This window comes from Calonectris borealis, chromosome 21, assembly GCF_964195595.1.
Source record: "Calonectris borealis chromosome 21, bCalBor7.hap1.2, whole genome shotgun sequence".
Taxonomy (NCBI): Eukaryota; Metazoa; Chordata; class Aves; order Procellariiformes; family Procellariidae; genus Calonectris; species Calonectris borealis.
In genome coordinates, this window is record NC_134332.1 from 218107 (window position 1) to 232633 (window position 14527).

The following is a 14527-nucleotide window of genomic DNA, read 5'->3' on the forward strand; positions in this document are numbered from 1 at the left end:
AAAAATTACTAACTTCCCCTACTGATTGGTCTATAAATAGAGCCCTGTTTAAAAAGTGCCTGTCAATGGGAAGACAAGCAAAAGTTGCACCACAGCGAGTGCTCATTACCTACACAACAGCTGTGAAAGCCTGACTCAGATCCAGATCACTCAAATCTACTTTAAATAAAAGAAAAACACACACCACCCACAATTAAACTCCCTCCCCTCAGTAAACCAGAGTTGAAAAGCTTGGGAAAAAAAAAAAAACAAACCACGATTGCAGGCAAGAACAGTCTTCTGTTTTCTGATGAAAAAATACCTCCCACAATGTCAAACCCCCTCAGGAATTACCCTTTGCCAAGTTCCACATCCCCCTGTACATCTGAAGCGTGGGCACTGCAGCCTCCAGCTATGCCATCAGTGACACTGTCCCAGTGTCCTGCAGCTGTGGTGACAACACCCATGACGTGTAGGGACAAAGACAACAAGAGTATTTTCCTCATGAACAAGAAACACAGACAGACACATAGAAATCACAGTAAACATCTTTATTATAAAAATGCTTAGGTATCCAAAAGTTTCTGGAGTACTATGGGACCTCCCTTTGTTTCAGGTACTTTTTTCATTTCATAATGCATACTAGAATTACTTTGTCACATACAGGACAGTGTTGTTTTTTTTTTTTTAAAGTCCTCTCAAAATTCTTTCTATGTTCCAGTTTAAAATGTGAGGAGTCATAGAAAAAAACCCATCAGACAAGGCATTTAGCATTCTCGTTCTCCTTGAAAACAACCTCTAAAAACCATGTCAGCAGCTCAGTGTACACACGATTAAAGCACAGAGGAACTAAAGTTTCAAAAGAGAAAGCACTTAGAAAGACCAAAAGAAATATCCTTTCTTTATAGCACAGTGCAATTTAAAATGAGCATGTGCCTGAATTGGCAAGCAATACTCACAAAGATACAACACAATTTGTTCTCAGATATAAAACTTGACTGACAGGAATGCAATGACCCCTAGAAACACTGTGTGAAAAAATTACAGAATTGAGTGTCAAGGACAAATGCTTAATTTATACTAAAAATGGGAATTACTGGCTGCACATGCAAAATGAGGTAATCAGAACTGTCATTAGCTGGTTTGCATGTGCAAAAGACTCATTACTTATGTGCATGCAGATACACTTTATACCTGAAAACTCTGCCATTGACATTTAGATGCTTTCTTTGGAAAACGAGCCTACTTACAAACTGTATTTGCTCTCAAAGCCATTTTTATACTTCCCCAACATTCTGAATACAGCTTCACGTCAGGAATTACAAAAAGCCACATAAGTTATTTAAAAGATTTATGCTTAATAAAATAGCATCAGCAATTCCTCAGTAGAAGCAGATGCATGAAATAACAACATTCCAGATGAGGCATCTTCCTCGCCACCTTCCTTAACACCCAATTTAGGGGAAAAGCATAGAGTGCTCCTCAAGCAAAGGCCACCCAGCAGTGCACCTGAAGCATCCTCACAAGGGGTGAAATGACTTTGGTGTGTTCCACGCAGGTTCTGCAGCAGGCAGGTGCCCGCCCGGCACAAGCTTGCCGGGGCAGCATCCAAAGGCTGAACAGGAACTTCATTTCTGGATTGTGGCCACCCTGGGATCCCTCAGCCAGGGCTGAGTTCACAGGCTACATATGTTCTGGCAATTACCATCCTTAATTAGCTGACATTTATCTTTACATTATGGTTAGTAATATATTTAAAAGGAAGGTATGTAAAGAGTTATTTCATAAGCGAAAGTGTGCTGGAAAACTACCTAGCCACAAACTGTAGAAGCAGAGGCTGGTGTTTTACTGTGTACACTGGTTATGCTGGGATTAAGTCTTTTTGGTTTTGGTTAAACATTAAATTCTACCATCAGGATTTGTTCCTCTTATTACTTTCAGGTACTTTAAAAGAGTTCCCTTTCAGGGATATGGTATACATTAAACAGAAAAATGAAAAGTAAAATAAATGTTTGTTATAGACAGGAAGAGCAGAGGGTTGTTGTGAAAAAATGGCTCATCGTCTTTTTCTTTTTTTTAATTAAAAAAAATCAGGTCACTACAGCTGTAAAGAGCAATCAGTCTAAACTGCATATTTACTTACGTTTTCTTGGAATGGCACCAGTGAGCCTAGATATGCAAACTAGTCTGTTCTGCTTTGGAGTCCAAACCTCAAGCAACGCTTACACACAGCAGCATCCCTACCTACAGCAGACTCCTCTGTATGATCTGGTTAGAGGATGCAATTGCTGAATTGGATCTTCTAACCAGCACAGGATTAGGGAAAAAACGGATCAAACTGATTCTTCAGCTGTGCACACAATTTAAAAACAAAATCAAAAACAACCAACCCAATCCCACCAGCACAAACAAGATACCTACCCGAAGGCACCGAAGAGATTTAATCTTCTTGAATGCAAAGCTGATTTATTAGGCCCTGACTGGCTCTTTTACGTATTCGTATGCACAGCAAATAAGAAATATAAAATCTGTTTGGTACCCAGAAGGTATTAATCTTCATTCACAACCAAGTTTACAAAACAGACCGAGGTAAAAGGAATAGCCTTCAAAGTTACCAAACAGAACTGGTGAGCACGTACGTGTGTGTAAACACAACTGCATCGATCCGATACTACAAAGCAATTTCTTTTATAATGCACTTCACACTGACATTGAGTAATGTCAGTTCTTATAATGGATCTGAGAGACACATATCTGATTTGAGGCAGAAAGGCCTCTCTCCTCTTCAAGAATTTTGTAGCATTTCCCCTTTGTTTTCATCAAGTACAAAGGGAGAAGGGAAGTCTTTGTTCTTCATGTACGCCTCCAGACCCTGAGAATGTATGAAAATAGTACCGTTAGGTCGTAAATGCATCAGACTGATTACCTGCACTATTTTTAAGTCTGTGTAACGTCCTCAAAGAATGACTGACTACCCAAAGTTAAAAAGTCATGGGAAGGACAGACAACAGCAACAGTTTCCCCAGCGACAGAGATGAAAAGCCTGGGGTTTATGAAGGAGAGGCACCAATGAACCGTAAAACAATGGATCTCAGAAACTAGCTTCCTGGGGAGGGGCAAGCATGGGAAGGTGTGTCCTTAACTCACATTAGAATAAACCTAGCATAGAAAAGTCAACTTAAATTGCCTTGTTTTCATTTTGTTCTTACAATGCATTGACTGCAATGAGTTTGCTACCTGCACGCAGAAACCTAACAAAGATGTAAAGTTTTATGAACGCCCTTCCCCACAGTGCCTACATATCCTCCTGCAACCCACTATTTCTCACCCTGTCTGTCCAACACAGGGAAGCTCCTCTTCTCACTACTAAATGGAAGCAGCTTTCCCAGGACCAATTATTTTCAGAGGGACAAACTTGAGAAATCTGTTCTAAGATGTGGTTTCTCTAAAGGCAATGCACGTATCGCACTTCTCATTCAGTATTCACTCACTGTGGGAGACAGGCACAAATTAGCACACAACCGAATACAGTGACCCCATGGATTTTGTAATTTGAATATTCTGGACTTTTCATTCAGAAGATCTCAAAGTACTTGTGAGCCTAAATGAAACCGTGCAGCCTTGTTGCAGATCTTATTCTACAGAGAGTGAACAAACTGCTGAAGAGTAAACCACAAATGTAACACAGAGCCCAAGTCCTAGTTCCCTTGATCCTACCGTTTCTCAGCAAGCCCAGGCTAAAGAAATCCCCTGTGTTTGGAAGGAAATCAGATGCATACCTGCACACTCTTAAAAATACCTCCATAGATAGTTGTTCTCACCTCTCCAAAGTAAGACACTAACGGAGAAATCTCACACACAGCCGGAGGATCTTCAGTTCCTGAGAGACTAAAGAAGAGAACACAGGATTAACTTCTTGCTATGCTTAAAAACCAGTGCATCTTCTTCGAAAGATCGTCAAGAACAGGATATCCAGGAGGATAAGACATTTGTTACGTTCACATGCAGCAGACATTATTCGAACACAAAGTGTGAAAATAAAAGGGAATTAGCAGGTCCCAAATATTTCTCATCAAAACAAGAACATCGTTTTTTATAGAGGTGCTTTTCAAGCAAAATGAACAGCTTGTGGGTTTATTAAACTATGAGTTGATGAAGTAATAGTAAAAGCAGCTTCCCATTCACCATGATGCAGGAAGTATCTGAACTGGTAATGGCTATAATAGCTGATCCTTAAGCCCATCTAAGAATCTTGCTGGGCTTTAAGCACTGGGGCCATATTCAGAAAAGCCGGTGAGGACTACAAATAACAATTCCTTGGGCTGGCTAAATCTAGAATGATGGAAAATGTTGCCCCTGCCTAACAAGTTACTATAGGAGGAGTCAACTCACAACCCCAAGAGCAGGAATCTCTGCCAGAGATAAAGCCCAGAGCACTGTGCATTACTGTCTAGAGCACTCACAATCACTAATGGAGCAGGAGCTGTAATAGACATTACTCTGCATGTTCAGAAAAGACCAGCTGAACGAAAATCATGCTGAGTCACCCTGTGATCAAACCAATGCCTGGTTTTGTAGAGCACAGTACATGCCGTTAGCTAGCTGGCATGGTTGGGCAGCCACAGGCAAAGAAGCTGCGGAGAAGGTCAGAGAGGTTCGTACCTGAGTTTTTCTGGTATCCTGCAACCATTTTCATCCAGAAATCTGGCCCCAGCCTTGAGAGCCCAGCGGTAATGCTGGGCCAGGAGGGCTTGCCGAGCAGTGGTAGGAGTGTCTTTGTCAGCTGTGTCTGCATTTTTTAGTGGCGAGAACTCTTCTTCTCTCAAAACTTCAAACGCCACAAAATTCCTACCAGCGAAGGGGAGAAAACAATGATAATGAAAAACAAAGCTAGCCCTCAGCCTGTTGATATAACAACCACTTTCCTGGGGAAAGGCTCATGTATATTTTAGGGATCAGCAACGTATGCAGCCTAGTGCAGTCAAGCTAAGGAAAGCCCACCTCCCATCTGAAGAGCAAAGAAGTACCAGGGCTGTATGATAGAAAAAGACAACAAGAAGCCCAGTCTCCTTGGGAACAAAACAGCAGCTTCACGACCCCTTAGAGCTGTGCACAGGTGACAGGAAAAGCAAAGTTCTGGAGAGATCCCACAGAAGCCTCTACAGGCACTAGGAGGCTCATGGACAAAAAGTCTCAGCTAAGAGCACGGCAGGAGATGCCTGAAGCTCGGACACAGCACTGAGCTGTGCGGCTCACTTCAGAGCACCACACCCCTGCTCCAAGAAATGGCCACTCCACTTGGGAGTCCGTAGGCAAGGATCAGCTGAGGACACCAGTTCCCAGGGATGAATAAGCAATATGGGAGGATTCACAGTTGACTGTTAAGTACAGCTGTTTTACCAGAAATGGGAATGCAAATTAAAAAATGCCACAGCAGCAGCTGTGCGTTTCTGCATTTCACGTGTGAAGAGCAGCTGCCAAGCTGGTTTTGCAGTATTATTAAAAAAGCACAAGGAATCACTGCTTGCAAATGAGTCCTTTCAAAGCTCAGAACTCGGCACTGTTTCCATCACACTGGTTTTGCCTTTGGTATGATACTTCCTGACATACTACACGTCAGGAAACGGAGACTGGTTCAAACATTGAGCTCTCAATCCTAAAGTAAATCTTCTAAAAACAAAAATACTATCCCCAAACGAAGATAATTCAGTTTGCCTGAGGTCTCTTTTTGCCATTTATTTAAGGCTGAAACAGAATCTTTGCTGAATTCGAGACCTCAGAAAATAGGTTTTATAAGAACACTTACGCTAAATTCCTAAATTATTAAAATCCCACATTCCGTAAACACAAAGTACCCCTGACTGCGCTAACATTATGGCACAGCGCTCTCAGCTATGTTTTAGAGCTTAGCAAGTCAACACTGACAGTTCCCACAGCAACAGTAACTTGGCCCCACGGTGCTTAAGCAACCTGTTTTCTGAGCGCAAAGGGTGTGAGCTGAGCCCTGGCATAACACGCACCAAAAACGTAACCAGAGCTGCAGTTGCCATGGAAGCCACAATCCTGAAAGACCCGATTTTTGCGAGTCCAACATAGGCTTGTATTAAAAGTTGGCTTTGCACTGGATTTCCTTTTTTGTCTTTCTGTCACAGGGCTGGCAGAGGCCGGGCCAGCCAACACATCCTCAGCGGAACGAACAGTTCTGGGGGCACGGTCAGAGCAAGCCTGGCTGCTGCCGAGCACCCTGTGACCGCACCTCTCGGAGCCTGCGGCGTTACTGTTGTGGAACTTGGTGTAGATCCAAAAGCCTTTCTAACAAGCCACCCACAAACCACACGCTCCCTGGCAAGGCCTGTTACAACCTACAGTCATTCACACAAACATTGAGAAAGGGAGGAAAAAAATAAAATCATGTCTGCCACTAACTTAGAGAACTGGAACACATCAAACACAAACTTCTCCAGCTTTATCCCGTTCGGTTTTAGCGGTTTTACCAGATTTCCCTCCTCGTCAATGTAGGGCACCTTCTTTATGGCTACGTGATGCTTCAGCTGCGGCTCATATTTCCTGCAAAAGGACAAGAAACAAGTTTATTTACTTCACGCCCACTTAAAAAAAGTAGTACACTCCTGGGAAGCAGATGGCTTATTACTGCTCTGGGTCATCTCTCAGCTGTTGTGGGTGTTGCTCTCTCCAAATCGATCAAAGTCACATCCAGGAAACACTTCACTGAGCAGAGCAGCCCAGCAAGCGGCACTCCCTGCACCAGTGGGACACGACAGGGTAAAGCAAGAGGAGAGGGAGGACCTAGTGTCGAGCTGAAATTGCAGGCAGAGATAAAAAAAGGTAACCCAAATTGTTATCTGACCCTGATGACAACGCAGCAGAGCAGATCCCTCACACAAGGGTGGATCAAGCTCTTCAGGAAGGTCGTACGGCTGCTCACTGAATGTCCAGTATCACATCCCCATCTCCCAACACCAAGATGCAGAGTCTTCCCCCAGCCTCACCCTCTCCCCCAACCTCTTTTGTCTCAAGGGATGGCACGGGTGGCATTCCCATTGAAAATCCTCAGTGTGGGGCTGCATCACTGCCATCTGCAGCAGTGATGCAGTGTGAGGCTGTATCACATCACTGACCACACTGCAGCCCACGTGGCTGCTCACCCTTGCAGGCCCAGGAAGGTCACGGACTGGTATATCTTGGTTGATTTAGCTACAGCAAAGCATGCAACCTCTTCATTGGGTAAGGGCTGAAGAGTACGCTACGGCTGTCAGAAAGTGGACACAGCTGTTTTGAACAGTTTGGAGGAGAGAGGAGGTGAAGAGCAGAGCAAGAGGTACCCATAACTGAAACTACAGAATGGGAAACGGGAACACCCGCTCTTGGAGGCATTTAGCTGGGCTGCACAGCTGCCTGGCAGGTCTGCTGGAACTTACTGGGCCACCATCTGCAGGAACTCAACTGTGAAGAAATGGTTGCAGATATTGCCAGTGCTGTACATCAGTCCCCCGTCAGGGCTTTGCTGCTGCGCAGTCTCCAGGCTGATCTCACTGTACTCCACCACCTGGTAGACCCCATCCACAGAGCACACCACCCCAACAGGCTCTGTGGGGTAGGCCTTCTCCACCACCTGCAGCCACAGGACAGAGGGCTATGACAAGGAGGAAGAAAACCCCAGCACCATTCCAACTCCCACACACAAACGCTCCGACAGGACTGTTGCACACTGATCCTACAGCACCTCAGGAGCACGGGCAGGGCAGTCCTAGGTGTACAGACTAGCCTGAAGGCACATTTTGCCCAACAACTGGGCGTAAAACGCAGTACTCGACCACTTAATTGCACAGTTGCTCAGAAGACAAACCAGTTAAAAGAAATCGGCATACCATGGGGCACTCTTCTTATCCAGGACCGGGACCTGGCATTAAGTGAAAAATGTTTGCAGCGATTAGCCTTCAGCTCCCTGCTTGCACGCACAGTGTTAATTAAAGTAATATAAATTAAAGTAATATAAATCTCTCCTCAGGCACCTGCTGCTTTAGGGTGACAAAACCAGGCTGGTTTGGCTTTCCCCATCTTCCACAATGGCGCGTAAGGAATGCCTCCATTAGACTTAAAGGTGCATTTATAAAACACAACCCAGTCCAATACAGCTTCTAGATAGCCCAAATGCCTTTGCAGAAAGGGCAGAGCATAAAGGGGAAGCAATTCCAGTTTGTAGTTTCCTGTGCAGCTACAGCCCCTGCTCTAACTGAAGTTTATTTTCCACAGTACTCTGGGAAGAGGGGAGGAGGACACCCACAGGTAGGGATTCTGAATGCAACGCAGGCAGCAAGCAGCTCCTCTGCTTGGAGCGAGCCGCTGTTGAGCAGAAGTCTGAACACCCCAGTTCATCTAAACTCACCCTAGCCAGCAGCTTCCAAGCATAACGAGACCTTAACTCCCTGTGCTAAAATGGCCCAGCATTAGCACAGCCTCACCTTTGCACCACAATCTGCCCCTTTGGAAACACAGAAGCCTATGAAGACTGGATCTGCCATTTTCACAAGGATATTGTCCACACAGTATACATGGACATACAGGATTCCACGCCGCTTCATGTCGTCCAAGATCTTATTATCCACCAAAGCACGGTATAAGCCACCATTGCCATCTACAATGCAAGAGAAAAGAGAAAGCCCTCGTTAATTAGTGACTTTGCAGGTTTTTGATGGCTAACAGAGCAAAAGCTGAAAGTCCTGAACAAGCTTTCTTTAACAGCAGAGCAGGGAATGCTTTTTAGCCAAGAGTCAGTGCTACCAGATTTTATTTCCAGCTCTGCCACAGAGTTCAGGCAAGCCTGTTCCCGTCCACACCCCAGCTCCCTCACCTGCAGAGTGGGACCATGGGGATCAGCCTCACAGAGAAGCATTACAAGGCTTTCTGAAGCCTGAAAATCCTCAGAGGGAAACACTAAAGGGCAAAACATTATGCAGAGGGTGGGAAAAGCCTGTTACATTTCATCTCTTCCAGTGCAGAGCAAAAGCATATTTTAGTCTTTTTCTCCAGGCTGAGTTTTAAATAAATCTTATTCTCTGTTTACCTTCGCCCCGCAACTTCCCAATGCCTTTTTAAAGGCTTGAACTGCAGCTGCACAAAAGACACCTGCACATTTGTTCATCACGGATCACCCTTTCACGGTTCCTCCTTTGACACCCCTGTCAGCTCAGGAAAACCATTCTGCAGCTGCAAAACCGCATCACTGCAACAAAGCCCCGATCAGGCTGCTTTCACCAAGTCTCTTACCATGTCCAGGTTAAGAGAAGAGGAGAACTTTACTAGGTGAGACATTGCAATCATTTTGGAAAGAGTTAATCTTCTTGCTGCTTTTTTACCCATTTCCAGCTATCAGCCTCGAACGGGACCTCAGCTCCCGACAGCTTCACGCCTGGAAGGCAGCACTCCAGGGACCTCACACACAGCCCTGTCGATGCATGTTGTTCCTAAACTGCAGCTGCCCCACCTCTAATCCTGCCAATACTCCCAGGCTTTGATAAAAACCACATGCTGTGGGCAAATCTCCAGCAAGAACTAAACAGAGATGGCTACACTCTTGATTACCAGCCTGAAACATTTAACTGAACCCTCCCATGCTAATCAGAAGCATTAACATTGACCTCCAAAGACTGCTCCGTGTGCCAAGGCTGGTTGATGGCGAGTAGCAATTATCAACACATATTACATTTCTGTACCATGTAAGGGTGAAGAGCGGGGTACCTGGAGCCATAGCAATTTTCCCCTTCTCCTCCAAGATGGCCTTCCCATCAAAGGTGACAGCCGGCAGCATCCTCTGTTCAAACATGACCACGTTGGATCTATCCAGGTTGAAGTAGTCGTGTTCTACAAAGAACTCCTCTGTCGGCCCCAGCGTGAACTCACTTGTCATGATGTACCTGGGTAGGAACGGGTGCTGAGCAATGAGCAAGAAAAGTAAAAGCAAAAGACAAATGGAACACAAAAGGGAGGAAACCCAAGAGTATTAAACGAGAGACACTACAGTACCCTGCGGTATGCGCTCTTCCCAAACCCTGGCTCAGACCAGGCAGTGATCTCATAAAGGTATCTCTTCACAGTCTAACGAAGAACGCTTAGCAGAAAACATTCCCAGAAGCGTGCCACAGTGCCTTCCTCTCTCTCACCCGCCACATCCCATAGGGAATTCATATTTTGCACCTTGCACAAAGCTAGTCTCTTTTGAAGCCTGGAGGCTTTTGAAAGCTAGGAGTAGCCAGCTGTAAACGACGACAGCAGGAGGTGGCCTGAAAATGGAGCATGACAAGCATTTACTAGTGCGAGGGGAAGACTTTTTTTTGCTGTGGCAGAAATTGTGGGCAAGGGGAGGTGGAGGGTCTTGGAAGGTGAGCTCTAGGCAGTCTCTCCCTCCATGCAGGAACCTGAGAAAGCACAGCACAAACGGATGAAATCTCTTGTGAAGGCACTGAAAAGTGCTGTTTATAGTGTTGTCAGGGACTGTGCTTGAAAAAGACAGCACGGTACAGCAGTTAGGGTACTGGTTTGTGATTCAAGGGCAGTGCTTGGTCCCTCAGGTCTGCAGACACAGACCTGCCACTTCCCATCCCTGCGCACCCTCCTCCAGCTGCTGGCATCGCAAATCCTGCCGACAAAAGCCTCTCCCCGACTGTCTCTGTACGGCACCCAGCAAAGTGCTTCTAGAAGACGCATAGGCAAGACTGCAACATAAAGACCCTTGCACAGTAGGTCTGTGGCTCCAGGTCACCTACCAGGGGATGGCACACTTGCAGTGGTGTCTCTGGCCAGCGAGCTGTTCCACTTTACGGATTCTTTCTGCTTGGATCTGATACAAGGTCTTGCCACTGGGCAACCCTACGTTGTACATGCCCTTGGGATAGCTCACTCCCAGGCGAGTTCCTTGTCCTCCAGCCAGGAGCAGCACTGCCACCTTGTTCTGCGAGATCTGATGCAAGCCTGAACAGAAGAAAGAAGCCCAAAGGCACATAAGAATCACAAAAGCAACCAACACCCCATGCTCTTCTCCTGAGCCTTTCTGCACAGCTCAGGCAGAAGCCAGAAGCTGCCACTTCAATGCCCACTGCTGGCAGTTCAGAGAGAAATCTGATACTGCAGACAATACTAAAAAATTCCTATCACCTCTTTGACGCAGTTTCCTCACCTAAAGTAACAGACGGTGTAACAACAGGAAACAGCCATGACTTGCAGCCTAGGAGGTTCAAACTGGACATTAAGATAAAAACTCTTTACTAGGAAGGTGGTGCAGCACTGGAAGATATCCAGAGAGGTGGGGGATGTCCTTCCCTTGAGGTTTTCAAGGCTTTCTTCGATAAAGCCATAACTGACCTGACCTAGCGCTGGGTACAGTCCTGTTCCAAATAGGGGTTGGACTAGAGACCTTCAGAGGTTCCTTATCACCACCATTTCTACATCCCAAAGAAGCGAAGTCTTGTCATCTTCAGTAAAGCATGGGCATTTCTGGAATCTGCCTTAATCAACTATCTGTACTTGGGCTCCAGCTTCTGTTCAGCTGCAGTCAGGACTAATAACACAGCCAACCCTGCAGAAGCCACAACTCCCACAGTCTAATTAAAAACAATATCCTTTCTCCTGACAAACCAGGAAAGTCCAGAACTTGGGGAAGAACCAGACCATGTAATAAACACCCAGCTCACCCACAGTCTTTGTTCCCTGCCTTCTTTCAAGCCAGCATCACAGTAACGACTGACAACTATGAGAAAGAATTTTCCTTAGGGAATACTTTGCGTTCCTCCAGGAATGCAGTAAGCTCTGGGACTGCCCAAGTCAAAAGCCACAGCAGTTCTGCTGCTGTACGGTAGCTATCAGAGCCTTTTGCAACCTAACGCAAGAAGTGTACCGCACATCGCCGAGCCTGCCACTGCTCCCTGCGGTCCAGGACAGTCCGTGCTTCACCCCAACCTCCGAGGAGAAGACAAACACTCAACTTTTAACCACATCTGGGACTAAAAAATCCCTGACTTGGACTGCGTCCCCTCAGGGACCCACAAGCCCTGCAAAGCCTGTGCCGGCGACACCAGCTCCACTGGGAAATGCAGTGCAGGGGCACGGGGACACTCCTGGGGATGAGGCCACGTCCGCAGGGACACAGAGCACACCGGCACTGCCCGCGTTCAGCGGCACAGAATTTTGCTCCTGATTGGCCTCATCTGGGAAATAAAACCGAGGGCTGATTCCCATCTGCAGCATTAAACTGGATCATAAAAACAAACCAAAGGGAAACAGAAGAACCGCGTCCCCCTCTCCTGGTAGAAATTAAGAAACGCTGCCTGCAGGACGGATGTGGCTTAGGGCCATCCAGACTTCAGGGCCAGGTGACTTGTGCACGGTGCCAGTGGTCCCAAACACACCAGACCTTCTGGACTCCTGCAAGCATTGCTCGCAGCAGGTGAGGCCAGCCCCATGCAGTTTGCCTTCCCTTCCCTGCTGCAGACAGCGGCACAGGGCAGATACACCGGCTCCTCACTGGCCTGGCAGGGCAGAAGACGAAGGACCCAGTTTAGTAAAATTGTTAATTTAACTGCGTGGCCCTGACCTAGACCCTAGGCCTCTAGGATTCGTGGATTCCCTTCCTCCTCACTGTGACACCCTCACACAAGATAGCGACCACCATCCAAGCGGGTCCCCTACCATAACCCAGTGGTTACGTGTGGGCAGCTGCCATGGTGCTGGCTGGGCGCTGACACCCTCCTCTCCTCAGCTGGAGATGTGAGCATGGCTGGTGGAAACCCTGGTTGGACCAAGCACATGTGGTCTCTGGGTCATCAGAGTTTTCTCCTGCTCCCTCCATCACCGCTCAGCCCCATCAGCGGAGTCTGACACGGCAGAAAAGCTCCTCTGCCCTGTGACCATGCCGCTTCTATTTTTGCTTTTGTTCAGAAACTTTTACTCCCCTGCCCACACATCCCCACCTCTTTCCTGGTAGGTTTGGGTCAAGGCTGTGCAGACGCTTGCCACAGTTTAAGCAAGTGTTTCTCCAACCACAGCTGTTCTTTTCTGGCTTCCTTTTTTTATTATGATTATTTTTTAACGGTGCTATGTGTAAGACATACGTAGTGTGGGGGGAGCACAGCACCCCACATCCAGCCACCGCCTCCCTCATCACCCCCATCTTTCACATACCCACAGGGCGACCAGGGAAAGCCACCAGCATCTATCGGGCTCCAAAAAACATGGATGCTGGGCTTTCCTAGGCTTCTTCCACACTATCCATCCACTCTGCTCCCAGATCCCATCTCCCTCCTGCGCTGCATGTGGCACAGCCTGGATGGGGCTCTGCACCAGTACCAGCGCTAGCATGAGACCTGCCTTCGCATCTGTTAGTGGTCCGGGAGACCACCCGTGTGCAGCTCCCTGTTTCAGCAGCAATGCAAACCTTCTGCTCTGACCCTCCCCAGGGATTTCACCTCCACCTGCGAGGCACTGCGTTACCCCATGTCCTGCCGACCATGTGCTCTCCAGCCTCAGCCACTGTATTTAACAGGTAAGAGTGAAAATTCCATGTCTTAGCCCCAAAGTGCCTCCACAGCCCCTGCTGTGCACCGGGCACCTGGCTGCCTGTGTTCCGGGCCCCGCGGTACAGCCATATTCCCAACTCTCTCCCACCCTGCCTGCCTCACCGTCACCCTTGGCTCCTGCTCGCCTCTCCCCGACAAAACACGGTGCCGCGGTGCAGGCTGCTGGATGCCACCCCAAAGGTGCTGCCGCAGGACACGGCTCTGTGCCCCAGGGACCTCGCCAGGAACAGCCCCGGCCTCCGCACCGGCCGAGGCTCTGCGGGATGCCGCAGGGATGGATGTGCCTCCGGAGCACCCGGGCATGGGCCGGGCCCAGGGCCGGACCCAGCCAGCCTGGCCCATTCCCGCTGGCGCCAGGCCGCGCTCTGTGGGTTTTAAGACAGCCCCGGCTGGTTTTTAGGACAAGCCTCGGTATTTTTGGCACCGAGTCGCGGTAGGGCCGCGCTGGGGAACCCGCCGGGAGCGGCCGGCGGCGCTGGGACAGACACCCCTGTGCCCCCCGCCCCAGCCCTCACCCCGGCCGCCCTCCGGAGCCCCCGGGCGGAAGGGCGAGGGCCGGAGGGGCGCACCAAGGGCCAGAGCCCCGGGCCCCCTCTCCGGGACGGGACAGGCGGGCCCCCGCCCCGCTCACCTTCCGCCTCCCAGTGCTCCAGCGCGGCGGGGCCGCTGCGGCGGGCGCTGCCCAGCAGCCGGGCGGGGAGCGGCTCCATCCGGCCGTCCAGGCGCTCCGGCGGCCCCCGCTGGCGGGCCCCGGCCGCCGCCGCCGCCGCCGCCAGCCGGCAGTGCTCGCCCAGGCCCGGCGGCAGCGCCGCCAGCAGCGCCCCGCGCTGCGCCGGGCCCAGCTCGGCCCAGAAGCGCAGCAGGTGGCTCTGCCCGCACCGCGCCAGCCGCGCCCGCACCTCCTCGGGCGGCCCCATGGCGCCGCGCCCCGCCGGCCTCTGCCCGCCGGCCTCTGCCCG

General features: G+C 48.9%; 1 protein-coding gene across 2 annotated transcripts; it reads right to left on the reverse strand.

Moving 5' to 3' along the window:
• Positions 1-515: 515 nt before the first annotated feature.
• UAP1L1 (UDP-N-acetylglucosamine pyrophosphorylase 1 like 1) lies at positions 516-14527 on the reverse strand. 2 transcript variants are annotated; one of them, XM_075170151.1, is made up of 9 exons: positions 14200-14527; positions 10764-10968; positions 9739-9914; positions 8463-8635; positions 7419-7612; positions 6406-6546; positions 4642-4827; positions 3801-3867; positions 516-2851 (listed from the first exon to the last, which is right to left on the reverse strand). In XM_075170151.1, the coding sequence occupies exons 1-9, from the start codon at positions 14483-14485 to the stop codon at positions 2765-2767; spliced, it is 1515 nt and encodes a 504-aa protein (XP_075026252.1). In that variant the 5' UTR covers positions 14486-14527; the 3' UTR covers positions 516-2764. The 2 variants fall into 2 exon arrangements, with proteins under 2 accessions (XP_075026252.1, XP_075026253.1); XM_075170152.1 differs by lacking the exon at positions 14200-14527 and adding an exon at positions 11174-11370.

Coding starts and splice junctions, on each gene's coding strand:
- UAP1L1 (XM_075170151.1), bottom strand. CDS start 14,485: ATGGGGCCGCCCGAGGAGGTGCGGGCGCGGCTGGCGCGGTGCGGGCAG. Junction 7,613..8,462: donor GGGCAGATTGTGGTGCAAAG/GTGAGGCTGTGC, acceptor CTGTGGCTGCAG/GTGGTGGAGAAGGCCTACCC. Junction 4,828..6,405: donor GATGTGTTCCAGTTCTCTAA/GTTAGTGGCAGA, acceptor CTTCGCTGGTAG/GAATTTTGTGGCGTTTGAAG.